Source organism: Python bivittatus, unplaced genomic scaffold (assembly GCF_059951505.1).
Source record: "Python bivittatus isolate LINGU-HERP-01145 unplaced genomic scaffold, Pbiv_v1 ctg000840_np1212, whole genome shotgun sequence".
NCBI classification, from domain to species: Eukaryota; Metazoa; Chordata; class Lepidosauria; order Squamata; family Pythonidae; genus Python; species Python bivittatus.
Genome location: NW_028277113.1, coordinates 1,054,980 through 1,073,575, shown reverse-complemented (window position 1 = coordinate 1,073,575; position 18,596 = coordinate 1,054,980). Strand labels below are relative to the sequence as shown.

General features: G+C 36.3%; 1 protein-coding gene across 2 annotated transcripts in view; it reads left to right on the top strand.

Moving 5' to 3' along the window:
* RETREG1 (reticulophagy regulator 1) overlaps positions 1-18,532 on the top strand; it is a 50,995-nt gene extending 32,463 nt beyond the window's left edge. For both annotated transcript variants that reach the window (XM_007426875.4, XM_025165845.2), the window contains 6 exons: positions 6,175-6,301; positions 7,743-7,827; positions 8,818-8,955; positions 9,349-9,413; positions 10,542-10,668; positions 11,423-18,532. In XM_007426875.4, the coding sequence (XP_007426937.1) occupies positions 6,175-6,301; positions 7,743-7,827; positions 8,818-8,955; positions 9,349-9,413; positions 10,542-10,668; positions 11,423-11,910 (1,030 nt within the window). In that variant the 3' untranslated portion in view covers positions 11,911-18,532. The remainder of the gene's footprint in view (positions 1-6,174; positions 6,302-7,742; positions 7,828-8,817; positions 8,956-9,348; positions 9,414-10,541; positions 10,669-11,422) is intronic.
* The last annotated feature ends 64 nt before the right edge of the window (positions 18,533-18,596 follow it).

Here is an 18,596-nt window from a genome sequence, read left to right as displayed (position 1 = left end):
TCTGCAATTTAACTTTAGTTAAATTTGATTGAGCTGGGTCAGTGGATTATGGGCACAGTCCATACACATCCAGTTAAAAAAATTGTGTTACATATGTAGCAGGTAACTGACCATGGTCTTTAAAAAGCCGAGGAGGATTGGATCTGATTATAATTTAATAGGAAACATTCCAGGAAATTCCAGGGCTGTAGATTAGAGTGATAAATTAAAAAAAAAAAATCCCTAGGGATGGCAAGGTAAAACTACTTCTGTATTATGCAGACATGCCCATATAGTCACCAGAAGTCAAGTTCAACTCAAGAGGTATCTATATGTAGGTAGTTTGTAAGTTCATTAGATGTACAATAGGAATAGTATAACTGAGTATACTAAGTATCTTGCTAGTCTGATTGTAAGCATCAGTGTGGAGGCCTAGCAAGTTCAGTATGCTTTCAAATATATATAGTGTAATTATTCAAGCTGCACTTCTTTGCATAAATAGCTGGGAATAACTTCTGTGGATCTAAGCAGAAACTTTTGTCTGTAGGAAACACATATATTTTAATCTAGCCAAAAAACCAAAAAATGACTGAAAAGTGCTTGTTCTGTAATATGTCAATTTTCTGTTCTAATTTCAACATCTGATTTCTTTTCAAGCAGTTCTGGTACTCATATAATTATCAAATGAATTTTTGGTTGCTTTCATATTTAAAAAATATAATGGCCCATTCACTATTGTATCAAAGTTTCATTATATAAAGTTTTGATTGTCATCATGGAAGAATATGACTCAAAAAGATTTAGGATATTTATTAGCAATGTTACAAACCTTAGACTGCTTTCCTGGAAGTTGAACAAGCAATTTTGTGCTGTAAAGTGACTCTTACGTGCATTTAGTTGGATGTTAAGGCCAATTTAGCTTCAGCACTTGATCTTGTGGGGCAACCTAAATTGTAACTCTGGGGTTACCAGGTTCCGTGGCTAAATTATCACTATCATTATAGTTAACGTGCATTAGTTTCTGCAGTGAAAGCATTATCTTTTCTTTTCCAATAAGGACCATTGGGAATTCGGGCACCATGTTATAATGGTTCCTACTTGTAGGGACATTCTCATAGAGTGACTGTGCCTCTACACCCTAGCAGCTATGGTATAGAGTACTACAAGGCACATTTGCTCTTAATGGTATTTAATAACTTTATGAAACTGCCAGGGGCAGTCAAGGATTTTGGAGCTAGGTGTCACCCAATATGTTGATAACGTTCAGGTCTACTTCTCCATAACATCTGAATCAGGAGAGGCTGTGCCTGTCCTGAACCAGTGTCTGGATGTAGCAGTGGGGTGGATGAGAGCCAGTAAACTGATGCTGAATCATGACAAGATGGAGATTTTGTGGGTGGGTGGTTCCTACATACAGGAATTAGAGAGTTGATTTATTCCAAATGGGATTGGTTGCACTCATGGTGGGCAGCGGGTAGGGGGCTCCTAGATTCATTACTGTCATTGGAAGTCCAAGAAACCTATGTGGTCAATTGACACTTCAGTTGATATACTGTCTATGCCCTTTTCTGGCAGGGACAATCTAGCTACAAATGTTCCCAAGTTGGTAATTTCCCATTTATATTATTTTAATTTGGTTTATGAGAGCTACTCTTGCAGTTGGTCTGGAAGCTGCAATTGTGCAAATGTTACATCTTTGTTGAAGCAACTTCACTGACTACTGATTAGGCACCAAGCAAGATTCAAGTTTTTGTTTATGACATCCAAGTCACTAAACAACTTGGGGCCAAGTGAGCTTGTCAGATCTCCTTTACTGTTATAGATTTCATCATTCATTAAGATCCTTGGGAGAAGTTCTGCTGTGATAATGAGCCATCAGTGATGAGCCCTTTCTGTGGTAACAATTTCCTGCACTTCTGACAAATCCTTCTGACCAATCTTATAGATTAAATAATGAGAATATAAGTGCACTGAAATTAGTTGGGAGTTGAGTTGATGTGCACTTATTTATTTATGAAATTTATCTGTTATGACTCTGGACAGCTTAAAAATACAATAAATATACTATAAAAATACAAAAACCACTAAAAGTATGGGTAAAAAACAAATTGTTTAAAAAACCAGAACTAGAAGGAGTCCATCACTCTCTCTAACCTAAAGCCTGGGGATAGAGCCAGGTCTTAAGGGCCATATGAATCCCAGGGGGAATGGTGTTCCAGAGGGCAGGTACCATAATGAGCTTATGCCTCTATGATTTTAGTGATACTTCTCTAACTGTAACTAAAGTTTATATACAGTTGAATATATTTCACAATACTAAATTTGAATTTTAAAAGGGTTTTGTTTGTTTGTTTGTTTTGGCATACTAGTGCCAGATAAGCACAATTTTTAAAAATTCTATGTTAAAATATTGCTTCATTTAAATCCCATGAATATGTAGTGTTTGGCTGCCTTGTTCATATACTTGTAGTATAGGAAATGGTGATGCTGTTTTATTTTAACATAACTCAAGGGCAAGACAAGTCTAGATAATTTTGATTTCAAGAGACTCTGAGTGCTGTTTCTACTGTCCTTTAACAGCATCATTTGTAGTATGTCTTAAAATGGTCTTTCAGTAACTTAAAGTGTCAGGAAGTATTAATGGGACTAGTCATGTATTCAAATGACAAAATCAAGGGAAAAATAGAATACTTAGTGTCATTATGCTGCTTCAGTATTTGATGAATACCCCATTTGGCATGCTAGTTTGCCAGCATGAAAATGAATGCTTAATGGGTGAGCAAATGGAACAGGGAAATCGTTATTTAAAATTTGTTGGTCAGGAGTTAGCCATGTTAGCTGCTCTTGACTGGATATCCACATGATGCCTGTGGACATAGTATATCCCTTGCCTGGGCTTTCCTATCTCATGACTGGCAACAGCGTAGGGACCAAAATGTTTTAATACTTTGTACTTGTAGCTATTGTGAATTACAATGGCGGCTGCTGCTGCTTCTTTATCTTTAAGAAATCAGGGTTCTCTTTGTGTAAGTAGGCTTATCACATGCCTTTACAAAAATTCAGGACATGTAATAGCCATTTGCAGTAATGTCAGGGATGATGTCCATCACACATTTTCACAGAATTAAACTGCTGAAAATTGTCTGAATGCTCATATGCTCTGCCATTGGTTTATTAATAATAGTATTACTATTCGTAATTAGATATGTAATTTTCAGTGAAACTTGCCAGATTCAACAGCTGTGTAATTTAATGGGCAGGGATAGCAATAAAAAGATTGGTTTTCTTTGCTTCTCCTTCTTATATGAAGACATATTCCTTCTGTTGAATATTGCGAAGGGGGCTTTGGGGAGTATGAATGAGAGCTTGGACCAGGACAAACAGAAGAAGTTTCAAGAGTTTCTCACTTTCAAGGAATGTTTTCCTCAGGAACAACCAAATCCATAGTTCTGGAACTGTCTCTTTTTGTTGCTTTTCTCATATTTTTATGAAGTAGGCATGTTGTTCCCATGAGAACCAGTACAAGTAGGGATAACTATCTTCTCCCTTCAGCTGTTAGTGCTTGTTTTTCCATGTTCAGCTAAGGTTTAAAAATGCCCGTTGCCTCATAAGAGAGAATGGATTTTCAGGCAAATAAAGTCTACTGAGGTAAAGAATATGGGAAAGGAGGCAAATAAGTCTCTGTGACTTTAAGAAACAGAATTTAAAAGCTAAATTAAAAGTTGATTATTCATCTCTCAGTCCTGAGACTATTACCTAGAGTTGTTGATAAAACCGGAAGCTGTGTAACTACTAGCATTTTGTTTATGCTTTTATAATCCCTTACTTGCCACATCATGCCATTACTTCGTCTTCATGTGGAACAAAGCAAGGGCATCATTTATGAGTACTCTGACCAATTCAGACCAATTCATGTGACTATAAAATTATGGAAAACCTCAGGGAGATTGCTTCATTCTCTCTCTCTCTCTCTCTCTCTCTCTCTCTCTCTCTCTCTCTCTCTCTCCCCCCCCCCGCCTCTCTCTCTCCTTCTTCTTTCCTTCTTTCCTTCTTTCTTCTTCCCAACAGTAACATGAGATGTTACTGACCTTTCTAAGAAAAACCCGGTGGTTTATTTTGCCTAGAGCAAATGTCACGTTACACACTAGTAGCATGAGAGCATTAGTCATTTTCAGAGAACTTGATGGAACTGAATCTCCTGGCCAGCACTTGGGACTGTGATGGGCTGCAGCATCTGTTTGTCTTAACTGCTAGGAGACCGTTTGCGGGTGGGATGCTTCAGCTCTGAATTAGCCAGAAGCTTAGAGGAAAACATTCTTGTTTGGCTCCATCTGCTAAATATTTCTATTGGTATGAGCAAGTATAGTCTCTCAAATTGGACAGGATTAGCTTAGAATAGACATGTAAGGATGTGTCACTAAATTACCAAAGGTCTGTTCACAAAAAGAAAAATTGGATATAATCGGCATTGACATGGGCAGCAGGACTCTCTACTTTTTAATGCATAGTGGAAGAGGCAGTAGTTATTTTATTATTGTTTTGTTGTTGTTGTGGAGTTCTTGGTGCTCTTTGAGCTTGGTTGTTTGCTTGCAGACGTTTCATTACCCAACTAGGTAGCATCGTTGTTATTGTTGTTGTTGTTGTTGTTGTCGTTATGGTTGGTCACACAGTCAGCCAGATGTTTAGACTGGATTTGGCATTTTTATCCACCAATTGAGTCCTTCCTAAGAACCTGGGATAGGCAGATGTTGTCTGATGGTGTTAAAGGTATCATCACAGGTTATAAGCTGTTCCAAGCAAAGCTGCCTTTTGCAATTGCCTGATGGTGATTTTGTCAATGCCGGTGGTGGTGGTATCATCATCAGCAGCAGCAGCAGCAGCTGGAATTCTCAGTGTATACTGTGGTCTTTCAGGTGCCTATCTTCCACATCATCCCTGATGCCCTAAGGGGTGATCAGCACCCAAGTGGTCCTGAACTTAGTACAGAATACATGCATGTCTCAAAACTCAGAGTTTTCACAACTCTAGTTTTGAGTGATGAGTTTTGTGCACATTACCTTGCATATAAAGCCACCAACAAGGTGACATGGGTATGAACAGGTACAGTTCTGCTGTCCACTCTGTTTCATCTATCATTTCTTTTTTTTAAAAAAAAATTCAGATGTTTGGCAATGCATTTGCGGAAAGGAACAAAATGGGACATTTTACTATCCTTGCCTTTATGATCACATTATTTATGTGCTGTCTCTTATTAACACTAAATTGCAGGTCTTCCTGCACTGCACATACTCTAGAAATAGAAACTGTAAATCTGTGAAGTTTTTGCCCTTCTTAGTGCTAAGAGAAGAGAATATGTGTGGAGGAGGGGCACTGCCAATCTTGCCCCAAGTTTACAAAAACTCTGAGAGTAGCATGAAGCATCTAATTGGGTGAAAGGGCAGGGACAGAGAGGAGAATGGCAAGGAAAGTACTAGAAAGGATCAGGGGGAAAAAATAGATGGATTAAGTTGAAGGATTTAAATATTAAGGTTACAGAAAAGCACTAGACAAATGAAGGTAAAGACAGTAGTAAATTAAAGGGTAGAAGGACAAAGTAAATTAAGGTAGATCACATCCAACAAAAGAGCAAAGATCATTGTTAAGAGCTGTTGATTTATTTTTCAGGAAGAAAAAGAGCTGGACTGCATGTAATCCCAGAATCCTGAGATCATACACTAAAATTCAGTGGCAAACCACCAAGTAACAGTGGCAGATTTTTTTTTTTTTAATCTGAAAGAAAATTTAAAAATGAAAGAAATTTGAGTTACAAATTCTAGCCTCACCTGTTCTGGTGACATCATAATATGCTCCATTGTTTTCTGTGATCCTAAATAGTAACTTCTGCAATTAGGTAGAAGTTATATTGTTCTCTGTAGAGTATATTCTTATGATAATATTTTTTCATAAATTTCAGGAAATATTTTATGTACCTCTTAATTTCTGAAACTAAAAAAAATCATGCACTAAATAAAATATGGCAATCCCATTCCAATCTCTCAAAATGGCATATGTTAGAGGAAAAGTAGTAAAGAGAAATGAACTAACTTTAGGAAATAAGAGTATCTACTATTCTGCAAGTGTAGAGAATTAGTTTTCAATGGAAAATTAATGACTTAATGTTTCTTTGAACAAAATATGTTTATTCTTCTTTTCCAGCTGCAAAGTTATTGATTCCGAATCTGAAAATCGTCTTAGACTGAACCAATGTATAGAAGAAGCAATGATGAATTTCTTCTTGTTCCTCCAAGAAATGTCTCATTTTAAAGAACAGAACCCTGGCAAGGTAAAATTAAGCTTGCGGTGTCCTCCATTTCATTGCACTAATTTTTTTTTTAGTTTTGCCAATAATCTTACATAAAAAGGTTAACATTTCATCCTATACATAGGCTAGATTAGTGAGTGAATGGAATATTACTAGGGAATCCCAGATCTGTAAACTAGATTAGGAAGTTAAAAACATCCTGGAAGAAGGCAATGGCAAAGGACTTCTGTTCTGTTGCTAAAAAAACTGCATAGACACGTCCATGAAATCACCAGCAGTTAAAGTTCACTCAAAGGAGACTTACCTTTTCACATAGCTCTACAGAAGTAAGTCACACTTAAGTTCAATAGAACGTAGTATTGTAGGCATGCAATATAAGAAATTATGAAATATCCTATAGTCGCATTAAAAATACAATAGTTGCCCAATGGAATAATTTATTTCATTTTTATGGACACAGATGGGCATTCCAAGGCATTGTATGAGATGGATATATGCGTGTGGTCCAAAAAAAGATGCTTTAAGATCCACTGAAATGTTGCAGAGGATGCTGGAATGACAAAATGATCCTCAGTTGTGCTCTAACATTCATTCCCCAATACTGCAAATAATATTTTCTTGTGCACCTTTGGATCATATAGTACTGCTTGAAGTGATGAGATACTCTAAGCCTAATCACACTCAGAATTTGCAAATTGGTTTCCTGCAAGATCTAGAAATAGTGCAACTATTGGCCTATTACTTCTGTATCATTTCTTTTGGCTATTGGAGCTCACGTCTACATAATAAGTAGATAATCTCTCTCTCTAATGGGATGCCAGTGTATGGACATTTCTAAAGGGAGTGTGTGCCCAAAGGAGGTACACACACACACATACACACACACACACACATTAAAAATAGCAAGGAGTCACATAATTCCTAGTTTCCCCCCAAACTAACCACATTGAGAATCATACATGCACATATATCTCATAATACTAGAGAGTATCTGACAGAGGGCTAGTGGTCAAATGCCAGCCATAGACTCCAAGGACACAGTTCATACCTTCATAGCCGATTTAAGAGCCATTGTAATCTCTCATGCTACAATGCTAGGATTCTCTCTGTGGCTGATCCCCTAAACTAGAGCCACTAAACAAAGGGTAAACTTCAGTAGCAGAAGATACCTTCTTTGAGTATTCCTGTTCCTACTTTTTGTGTAATAAAGGAAAAGGAAAGGACAAAACAAAATCCCTTTGTTCCTCCCTGTCAGTTCTGTTTTTCCCATCTACAGTATATAATACAGATTGTGCTCCCTGTCTATTCTCCCTGAAACTCCTCCAACTGTTTTACAGAAAAAGTAATTCTAATGGAACATTCTACAAGTCCAGTCCCAGGACCCATTAACAGTTTTATATGTTATAGATACTGAATGTTACAGACTGATCTAATAGACACTTGTTATCTTTTTTAAAAACAGTTTTGCCTTCTGGTCTGCAGCATATGCACATTCTTCACAGTCTTGGGAAGTTACATTCCTGGAATTGTACTCTCCTATCTTCTATGTAAGTTCTTTCAAATGCTTGAGGAATCTGGTCTGAAATTTCTTTGGTAGCATTGTAGATGCCCATTGCAACATATATAACCATGTTCACACAGTATTCATAATTGCAACAAGATGAGTACTAAGGAGAATAAAATTACATTTTTTTCCTCATTGTATTGTGACTGAAGTCCTGAGAAATACAATGACTGTTGGAAGCATTTGCATCACATTTCTCCTTGTAACAATCCAGAAGTCCTTTATAAAACAAATAGCAACATAAAAGCAATCCATTAAAAGGTTATTGACAAATTGAAGTACTTTATTAAATTTTATTTCCTTAAAAACAGATTGTGTTAATGCACTTCTAATGATTGTACGTTCCACTAAACAGTAGACCTAATTCCAAATAGAAATGCATAGAACCACTGTTTTTTTAGATTTTTTTTTATCCCACCTTTATTATTTTTTATAAATAAGGCGATAAACATACCTAATACTCTTTCCTGCTTCTATTTTCCCCACAACAACAACCCTGTGAGGTGAGTTGGGCTGAGAGAGAGAGACTGGCCCAGAATCACCCAGCCAGCTTTCATACCTAAGGTGGGACTAGAACTCATAGTCTCCTGGTTTCTAGCCTGGTGCCTTAACCACTAGACCAAACTGCACATAATAATCATACCAGTTATTTATGCAACAATTATGTCAGATGTAACTGTTCCCTTGTTATAACATTATTATTCCAGTTTTGCAGATTGAGAATGAAAAGCAAAGCCTGCCAAAGGTCATTTAGAGTTTATACAGTTCCTTTGACCTCTATAGTATACTAGCTGTCTAGTGTAAATGTAAGCAAGTTTTCTGCTGAAAATCTGCAAATTGCTTTTAGGTAACTTAACTGATATATAGTTATTTGTAATGTGTGTTTCAAAGCAGTGTGGCTCAAAAATATAACCTTCTGTATGGTTCTTATAGGACTGGGTCATTTTATTTATATTTATCCTTTCCTTGACAGTATTATGTGCCTTTTTATGTCCATTCTTCAAGTGCAATGAATTTGGGCAAAAGGTATATAGCAGCATTAAGTCACGTCTGCTGAAACTGAATTTTGGAGTACAAGACTTTATCAACCAAAAGTTAAAAGAGAGAGCTGGTAAGCAACTGGCAATTTCAGCTTCCTTGGTGAATATTAACTGTCACTTTATCCACTGATGCATGCAAGTACAAAAATATTCTTAGCATCTTCATGAGGGATAATAGTAAAGCTTCAAAACCTAACTGTATTTTATTTCCTGTAAATTAACAATTTCTCCATGTATGTGTTTTAAATGACTGTACCCTCAAAAAGGTAAAATGCCATATAAATAAATAGACAGATGTAAAGATTATGCACCTGATATGCTGATTATAAATGCAAATTATGACTGAGAGGCACAGCTAAATTGTGACATATGCTTTTTTTTTTAATCAGTGCAGCAAATAAATAAAGATAGAAATACTTGATTGGCAAAATAGTCAACTTTAACTGATACAATCTTTTTTCCAGAAATGATCAAAACAAAACCAAGCGAGGATGACAGTGAACTAGAGTTATCAGCTTTATGTCCTCAGGTTGGTTGGTTCTTATATGAGGGTGGGTTTTTGTTGTTGTTGTTTTTTGTTTTTTTTAATGACAGTGAAGCATGTGAACTTTTTATTTGTTTTCACAGAACAATTCCTGCTAGCTCCCCGTATGGTCGCTTTCTCAGTTACAAAAATGAGGTGGAATTCTAGAAAGGCTCAGATAATCTGAGCCTTTGCCTACTGGAAGGCAAACTCAGTGTGATTGCTTTCCACATAAATATGCACAGTATTGCAGCATAAAAGAAATAGAGATGCATTTTTTTCCTAAACCTCTTGATCTGAGAAGGTTGTCATTAAGAAAAAAAGTAGGCATTTCCTAAGTATATCAGCATGAAATCTTTGTAAGTTTAGTTATTCAGTCTCCAGAGAATGTATGTATCCTGTAGTCTCAGCAATCAGTATCAAAGTCTTAAGCAGAGTTAAGTTAGAAAGTGTACATGCAATGGGATATCAGGGTTTCATCGGCCCATTCCCCCTTTATTCACAGAATGCTGCCTCCATCTCATCTTCATGCATTCTGGTTAGCTTTTTCGTGGGAGGTGCTGCTAATAATCTTGATCTATATAAACCATATATCTTGATTGACTGTATAATATGACATGATTAGGGTTTGTGTGTGTGTGTGTGTACACATATAAGAATGTGTATATATTCTTATGTATATGAGGCCCTATGCAGATGACTGGTCAAATATACAAATAGCCTGCAATAGCTATATGCAAATGTCAGAGGTTATTTCAATCCTGAGCCTTCATTGAATACGGAGGCCGATCTGAAAACGCCAAGGTTAGTTAATTGAACTTATTTGTGCATATGAATTCATTTAAAATCTATTGAAACAAGTGTTTAGATATATGGAAAGGGGAATTGAAACACCCAAAACATTTGTGCTTTCCTGTTTTCCCACTCCTATTTTTGAAACGTTTCTCCTCCTAGCTTGATAAGAAAATTATTGGAATGTAGGTGTATCGCCATTGCCTAAATAAAGAAGCAACTATTCACTCTATAATGACAAGACAGCGTCAGGCTTACTGTGCTGAAATGGAAAGTGATAATGTGTACTGAAGCAGTGTTTAGTCTGCAGTATGTTTGATAATTTGGCTTTTCAAAATACAGGTTAGCTCGGCAACTGCAGCCAAGGAGATGTCTGTATCAGACACTGATGTCTCAGAGGTATCTTGGACTGACAATGGAACTTTTAACTTATCTGAGGGAAACACTCCACAGACAGACACGTCCGATGGTATGTTCCACTATTTTGAACTCTTCCGGGATTTTATCAAGTCGTTAATTGCAGATTACTTTTAGCTGTCTAAAATCAAAGAATCCTACTGTGATTCCCAAATATATGCCTAATATTCCTTGTAATCTAGATGTTAACTTCTAATTTGGAAAAAAGTTTTCACGCAAACTCCTTTAGGTTAAACAGTAATGGAAATCTACATACACAAATCTGTCAGAATACAGACTGGCACAAAGACTGGCAAATCTGAAGAGTGAAACGTAAATAAATAAATTCCATTTTACAGTTAGTCCAGAAAAGCCAGTGGCCATTAGTTTTATATACATAAATTACAACCAACATGTTACCCTAACGTTGGTTGCAATTTATATATATATAAAACTAGTGGCCGCTGGCTTTTCCAGACTAACTGTAAAATGGAATTTATTTGTTTATTTAGATTTGCCAGTCTTTGTGCCAGTTGTCTTCTCTGTCTCTCCCTCACCTCAAACATTGATGGTATTGCATTCTGTGTTCTGACAGATAGAGGTCCTATCCCATTAATTAACAATTTAACTCACTTAGGATTGAGCCTTTTTTTATTAGACTTAACCCTTACATTTTCATTTCTGAATGTTGCTGAAACTGAACTTATTTTTTGTTCCTTCCTTGTATACAGAAATTTGTGCATTATCATACCTCAGAAAGAAAGGTTAAAGTTGCAATTGTGGTGATTGCTTATTTATAACAGCATTTCTTGTTCACCATTCGGTAGATTTTGATCGGCCAAGTGATCATGAGGAAGCTTTTGCAAAAGATCTTGCAGAATTTCCATCTGTAGAAAATGGTGCGGGAACAAATGATGATGATGATTCAAGCATTGGCTTGCCCGTTCAGCACGAGAGAAAAAAAGATCATCGCTCAACCTCATTGGACCGGTATTACAGGCAGGGTAAGGAGGGGCACTCTGCAGCAGGCCTTTCCTTGCCTTTGATCAGCGACCAGGCCTTCAGCTTGGTGACAGCAATTGCTGGTGATGTTGTCACATCTGTGGTATCAGCAGCCGTCAGAGAACAGTTGCAATCTGTGCAAGCAGTCCCAAGTATAAGTGAAGAGGCAGAAGAAGGAGATGATTTTGAACTGCTTGACCAGTCAGAGCTTGAACAGATGGAGAGTGAACTGGTGCTTACCAAAAGTCAAAAGGCAGAACCACAGGAAAAGAAATCTTCAGGCTTCCTGTCAAATCTGCTTGGTGGGCATTAATGTGGAAGGTGAAGCTGCTTAATGGTATATAGAAATAAGTACAGACAATGTGAAATGCAGGAAGAGAAATTATGAGCTGTAAGCTTTATCTATTATTCTAGATGTGCTGTAGCATTCTTCATGCAGAGTGAACTAACGTGTCTTAGATCAGTTGATTTGTTTCTGATAGTGATGCCATAGAAATGAAAAATCTATCATGTTATTTTGATTCACAGCAATTTAAGCTACTTATACAAATGTAGCTCATTTTTGGCTATTGCCAAATCTTTGTCACTTCAGCCTGTTTGTTCTTTTTTTTTTTTCCCCAAGCATTTAGGCAGCAATATTTCAGGAAGAGAAAATATCTGCAAAATTCAAGAAGCCATTATGTCCTATACGTGTCTCCTATGTAGCAGAATATGTAAACCTCCAGAGTAAACAAGAGTCTGAACACTTCTGCTGTTATCATCTCTAATGTACTAAGCTACACATTCTCGAATTGGATCGTCATTGTTTGTATTACCTGTCTGAATCTTCAGATATTCATATGGATTAGCTAGAGAAGGCAATGCCTTTTCAAACTGTATTAATTCTTACAGGCCTTGGAGTTAGGCAAAATGTTCAAGTTCCCATGTACCCCCTCTAACTTTGTACTTGGTCCCTGTGGCAGCTACTTCAATCAGTCAATCAGTTTTATTGATTAGTCTTGCAACCATATCAACCAGGAGGAGAAACATCAGTGTGGCAGCTACTTGTAGCCCATGTATCTGCTGTGTGGAGTTGAATTTGGGTTGAGTAGAAATTGATTAGGAAAAAATTCAAAACTGAAATTGAATTGACAATCTTTTACTTCCATTAATTTTAAGTTCTTTAAACTTATATTTAACTAAAATATAAAATTATACAGATCTGATTTATTTAGTTTTGCAAGACTACTATTACAGAAGAAATAAGAATATTCCTGGCATATAAATATAAAATACAGCTAATTTTAGCACATTGTACATCCTGTGGCTGGCTCTGAGAAGAATCTTAAGTTACTAAATCTTCTATTAAGCATTATGGTTTACCTTTAAAATTGATGGTAACTGGAGTGCCTTATCAAGGTTAACCAAATTTTAAAAAAAAAATCCCACTAGTTTTACTACATGCTGTAAGAAGCCAGCAGATTGAGGGACCGTATCAGCTGAGTTATGAGAGAACTAACTTCCTCTGAATGAAAAACATGAGTTGGAAATATTGAAAAAGTACTCAGAAAGGCTTTCATTTTTAAAAGCATACTAGGTATCACTGATTGTCCAAATGTCAACAAGACCCATCTGTAGCTGCCTCTGGCTGGTAGCCAATCTATCTTATGCAAATCCACCAGTTGTTTCTCACATTGTAATAACTGACGTATTGATTGGGAGACAGCTCTTTTTGTCTCCCATTTGCCTCTGTTTATTCCATTCATTTGTATTTGAAGAGCTAACTTACTGATTTGTAAATAACATTTGCCTAATGCAGGCTTTTCACCTTTTTCACCTAGCTCTACATGACTGTCTTTTTCTTATCTACCCTATCAACTCCTGATAAGGGGTTAGCTTCAAAGGATGACACTTCCCTTCCTCTGCACCCTAATTGCAAGGAGCAATATGGATTTAACTCCTTAGATTTATCAGAGTGCTCAGTTTGATTTATCTGGTTCTTAATAAATTCCACGAAGGAATCTTTTAGAGAGTCAATTTGATTTTTAATCGTGGTCAATAACTCAGATTGAAAGAACAGTCTGTGCAGTCAATAGACTGTGTCTGATTATAAATTCTAATGTATTTTGGTCTTTCAAGCTTTTTTGGTCAGAGACTCCTTCCTGATTTAGTTGTTCGGCAATTGAGCAAACTGCAACAGCCTGTGCGGAGGGAGCATTTTCTATCAGAGATGAAGTAAGCTCCAACAGTTGTTGACTCTCTATCTCAGCCTGTAGATCCCACTCTAAGGGGTCATATCTGTTCGGTAAATGAAACGGGGAAGCATTATTTACTGGAGAAATTCGCTTACTTGTGACGAATCTGTCCACCTTCTGTTGTTTCAGCGGCTTGGATGAGGGTTGCGTTGCAGAAGGTGTCCCTTGTCGCTTCTTCCTTTTCCCCATATCGGAAGATATGCAGTATAAATAGGGTATAGATAGGCAAGGAAGGCTCCGTAGAAGAAAAACAAACTCTCTAATATTGAATGGTAAGTTTAAAATGTGCATTAAATAGAGATAAAGGGAGCTTGTTAGAGGAGCTTGTTACAAAGACTACAGCCACGTCGCCATCTTCAATCCCCCTGACCATATCAGTTGCTCTGATTCATCTCCAACTTGTAGAGATTTTTACTGGCATTCTAACCAGTGAATATAGTAATTTTGTGACCCTTCAAAGTAAAAGTGCAGTTTAAAGAGAAGTTAATTTTCTTCCTGCTATGTTTATTAGGTAGCCCGCAAGGTAAATGTTGCTTTGCAACGTGCAAATCTGAGCAAAATGTTACACTAGAAGTTCAATTCCAAGTCTTATCCCTTCTCCTACCTTCTCTAAAACATTCAGTAAAGTCCATATGCTCAAGGCTAAACTAGTCCAGTGTCAGTTCTAACTCCAAAGCAGTCTGGTCAACAATTTCTATAGATCTTTACCAAATAATGTTACTGTGTTTCAGATATGGAAGTATAGAGAAATACTTGGCTGCAATCACTCAGAGTGAAAACAGGACATAGCGTTTTAGAAGGTACTACGGATAGTACTTGCTAAGCAACTGCCCTGTTTAGCAACCGTTTGTGCTGAAAAAGTAACTTTATGACCAGTCCTTGCACTTAAAATGTCACAGCATCTCCGTGGTCATGTGATTGAGATTCAGGCACTTCGCAGCCAGCGGGCATTTATGGCTGTCGCATTTAGAACCATGGTCATGTGATCACCATTTCTGCGCTTCGCAGCTGGCTTCCGATAAGCAGAGTCAACAGAGAAACCGGCAGTAAAATTGCAAGTCGCGGTCACATGATGTCTCGCTTAATGATGGTGTGTGATTCACTTAACTACCACAGCAGAAGTGAGGTCATAAGTCTGTCATGGTCACATGATGTCTTGCTTAATAACTACATCGCTTAGTGACAGAGTTGCTGGTCCCAATTGCAATGGTTAAGCAAGGACTACCTGTACTCAGTTTAACTTATTGTGTAATGTCAGTTCTGCTTTTTATTCAGGATGTTCCACTCATTTTTTAACCTAGAGTAACATAGTTGAAAGTGGTTTTAAACTCAGTAAAAGATGGGTGTCATCACATAACCCTAAGCATATTACTCCAAAGTAAATAGGGTAGTGCACAGCATTAGAAGGGCTGCTATAGAAAGCAGTCCTCTTAGAAACTTTGAGGTAGCCACATCCCCCAGAAGCCTCAGCACACTAGGATTTCCTGTGTCATCTCCATGTGCATCTATAGCTACTTTGTTTTACTGGCAGTCCCAGTGGAAGTGTTGTCTGTACATGGACATTCAGGCAGCCTGGGAAAACTTTCAGAGCAGTTGTGTTAAGCCTTTTGTATACGGTTGCCTCAAAGTTTGAGGGATGCTTTGCTCAGATCAATGTGTTTTGCGAAGTGTCCTTTTCAAATTCTTTGCACAGTCCTAAAAGTAAATCCCCTTAAGACATGCTTAATGGCCCCTTTCTAAGGAGAGCACCTGGTTTCAGCAAAATCAGTGTTCTGACAAACTGGTTTAATACCAAGTCCTGACAGATCTCACCAAATATATTAGATGTTTGTATGGTTCTAGCTTTGATACTGCTGGGCAGTGTCATGATTTAAAATATAAAATAGAAGACTCTTCTATTGAATAGAATGCAAGGTCATTAAATTATGTTTCCTTTTTATAATAAAGTTAATGGAATCTTACCATTAAATGGGTAAGGCCACAATCCAAAACACATAGGAGTGAGTGGGATTTACTTCCAAGGAAACATGCTGCAGATTGTAGATCTAAAGAACAGGGAGGTGACTTATGTAACTTAAACTAATAAAAGAATCTTCCCAGTTCTGTCAATTGTGTTGTGAACTGTAACTGTGTGCACTTTATAATTTTCTTTAAATAAATGTTTCAGGGATTTTCAAATGTCAGATACAGAGATACTGTTTTAGAGAATGAAGTTTCATTGCTGAAAACAGCTGAAGGGTCTATTTAAGACTTCTTGTAAGCAATTCTCTTTCTGGTTTTCAGGTAAACAATAATAATAATGTATTGGAACCTTTGTCTTTCTTTGTGTTTATTTTTGAACATACAGTCTAAAGATCTATTTATGGCACATCCAAAGGTCTGAACACGCTGAGATTTTTTTCCCCCTTAGTTCTACAGTTAAAAAGTGGCTTGCCTTATAGCATATTTGACAGATCTGAGCCTTCCATCAACCAGAGTGATTTGTGTGGCTTTTTCGATTCTGGCTGTGCTTATAGTCAGTGAATAGACTAATCCCCCACTGATTTATGATTTAATCGTCTTTCCATCATATATAAATATACTAGCTTACTGAAGCAAGAACTCAAAAAATGGTTTCAAGTTATACCCAATATTTCAGTATCAATACTTCAGATTTTTGGATATCTGCCATTGCAGGGGTATATAATGATATATAATGACATTGGCTTTATTCTTTTGAAAGAATAGAAACAAGACCAGAAATAGCCAACTAAAGAAAGGTTAATAGGCAAAACTTTAGAAAATGTAGAGTGAGTATGGCTTATAAATGATTTAAAGAGTTAAAAAAGCCAACTCCACAAATATGGCAGATCTAAGCAAATGATACTACAGGGAAGAATTATATTAGTATGCAAGAATTGGGTAATATTTCTCTTTACCTTTAAAAAAGGTAGGTATTTGTGCCACAAGGAGTTTCCATCACAAAGTTCACACCTTCTGCAAGCCTTTTTTAATACTCATTTGCACTGCACTTGACTTACTAGGGAGAACTTTCTGAGCATGTGTCTACTTAAGAGCAATGCATCATTATAAAAACGTTTGAACATAATCTTCAGTGTAGCAGCTTCACAGTTTCTCCTATAGCATGAAGCTTGTTTAACTCTTTCTTAATTATATCCAAGAGTGTTCAAGTCGTAATTAAGTATGTTATCTTGGACTTTCACAACAAAATTGATAAGCAACAACAGGTAAATTGCAAAGCTTTTTTTTTTTTTTTGAAATAAGAATCTTTACAGTGAAATATTCTGCATAAACAGGTTAAATCCTAAACCCACTTCCTTGGAAGTGTAAATTACATTGAAACCAATGAGTGTGAATAAACAGAGTGTTCCAGAGTGGGTGGCCATAATAAGTTTAGTAAGTAAATAAACAAGCATTACTAAAATATTTTTCAGAAACTAACATATAGGTTTGGATATATTTCCAACAAGTGGAAAGATTGAGAATGGCAGTTTTCAAATGACAATTGCAATATTCTGCTTGGATGTCTGTTCTTGTCTTCTGGCCTGTTTAACAGCTTTATTCCTCCTGCATTTTTTTTTTATGCCAATGGAAGTGCAAAGGCACAAAATATCCTATAATACCTTCCAAGTAATATACTGGTTTGTGGTTAATGATTGGCTATTACATAATGTCTTGCAGTATAGCTGTTGTGGTAGATGGCCTCCGTATTTCTGAAGGTATAGCACTAACATTATGTTATAAGCCTAAAGCAATTTTATGTAAGCATATTTGGTTATAGAAATGCATCATGTCTTAAAAAAAAAATCCTAGTGATGAGTAATATCAGAATTTTAAATAGAAATTAATGTCTGTGGCATTCAAATTACTAGTTCTGGCCAACATCTCCCATGGTTCCCCTCAACTAACTATTCAACTACAACTCTTTAGTTACAGTTTCGTTAGAATGTTCTAAAATGTCAACAAAATATAAACTTTTGAGATCTAACCGTATATAAGATTGGACTGTGATTTTTTTTCCCCAGACCTCTCAATTCAAGAAAGTGCTATTGTTTTCATACAAAGAAGTAAAACAAAATAATTATTCATAGAGATTACTATTCAATCTAAATAGGTGTTGTATAATGGAATGAGCACATGAAGCCATTTTTACCCCTGGATATCAGTGGAGGAGAATTCATCGTGTGCTTTGCACTAATTGGAATGTTATTTAAATTCTGGATCATAAGTTACCCAATACTATCAAATACATAGAAATATTTTCAAAACATACATAAAGTTGGAATATGTGGAGGTACATTATAGTTAGGTTACTATGAGACTAATAGAAATGAGTGTTTATGCTCTTGATTTTTTTGTATAAATGCCGTAATATTCAGTTTCATGTTTTTACAAATTTGATTTTATTAGAAAAGCAGTGCAGTTTTTAGGCACTCTCTACCAAATAACCAGAAACAGGATTTTTAAAAGAAGTCTTAAATTATTTTAAGTATTTTGCAGCACTTTAGCATGATTATGATTTAATAAACACGGATTGATGGTTATGAAAATGGTTTGAACTGTTTAATGTCTATGTTTTATTTTTGTTACAAGCTACATACATGTTAATATTTAACACATTGTCATCTTTATTTTGATTTTTTAATCTGTACGAACCACTGTAATCTTGAGGGACATATGAAATAAAATATTTAATCTTTATGCTACATAATAATTTCAGACATTATCAAATGAGCAATTTTTGGTTTAGCTCTTCATATACCTT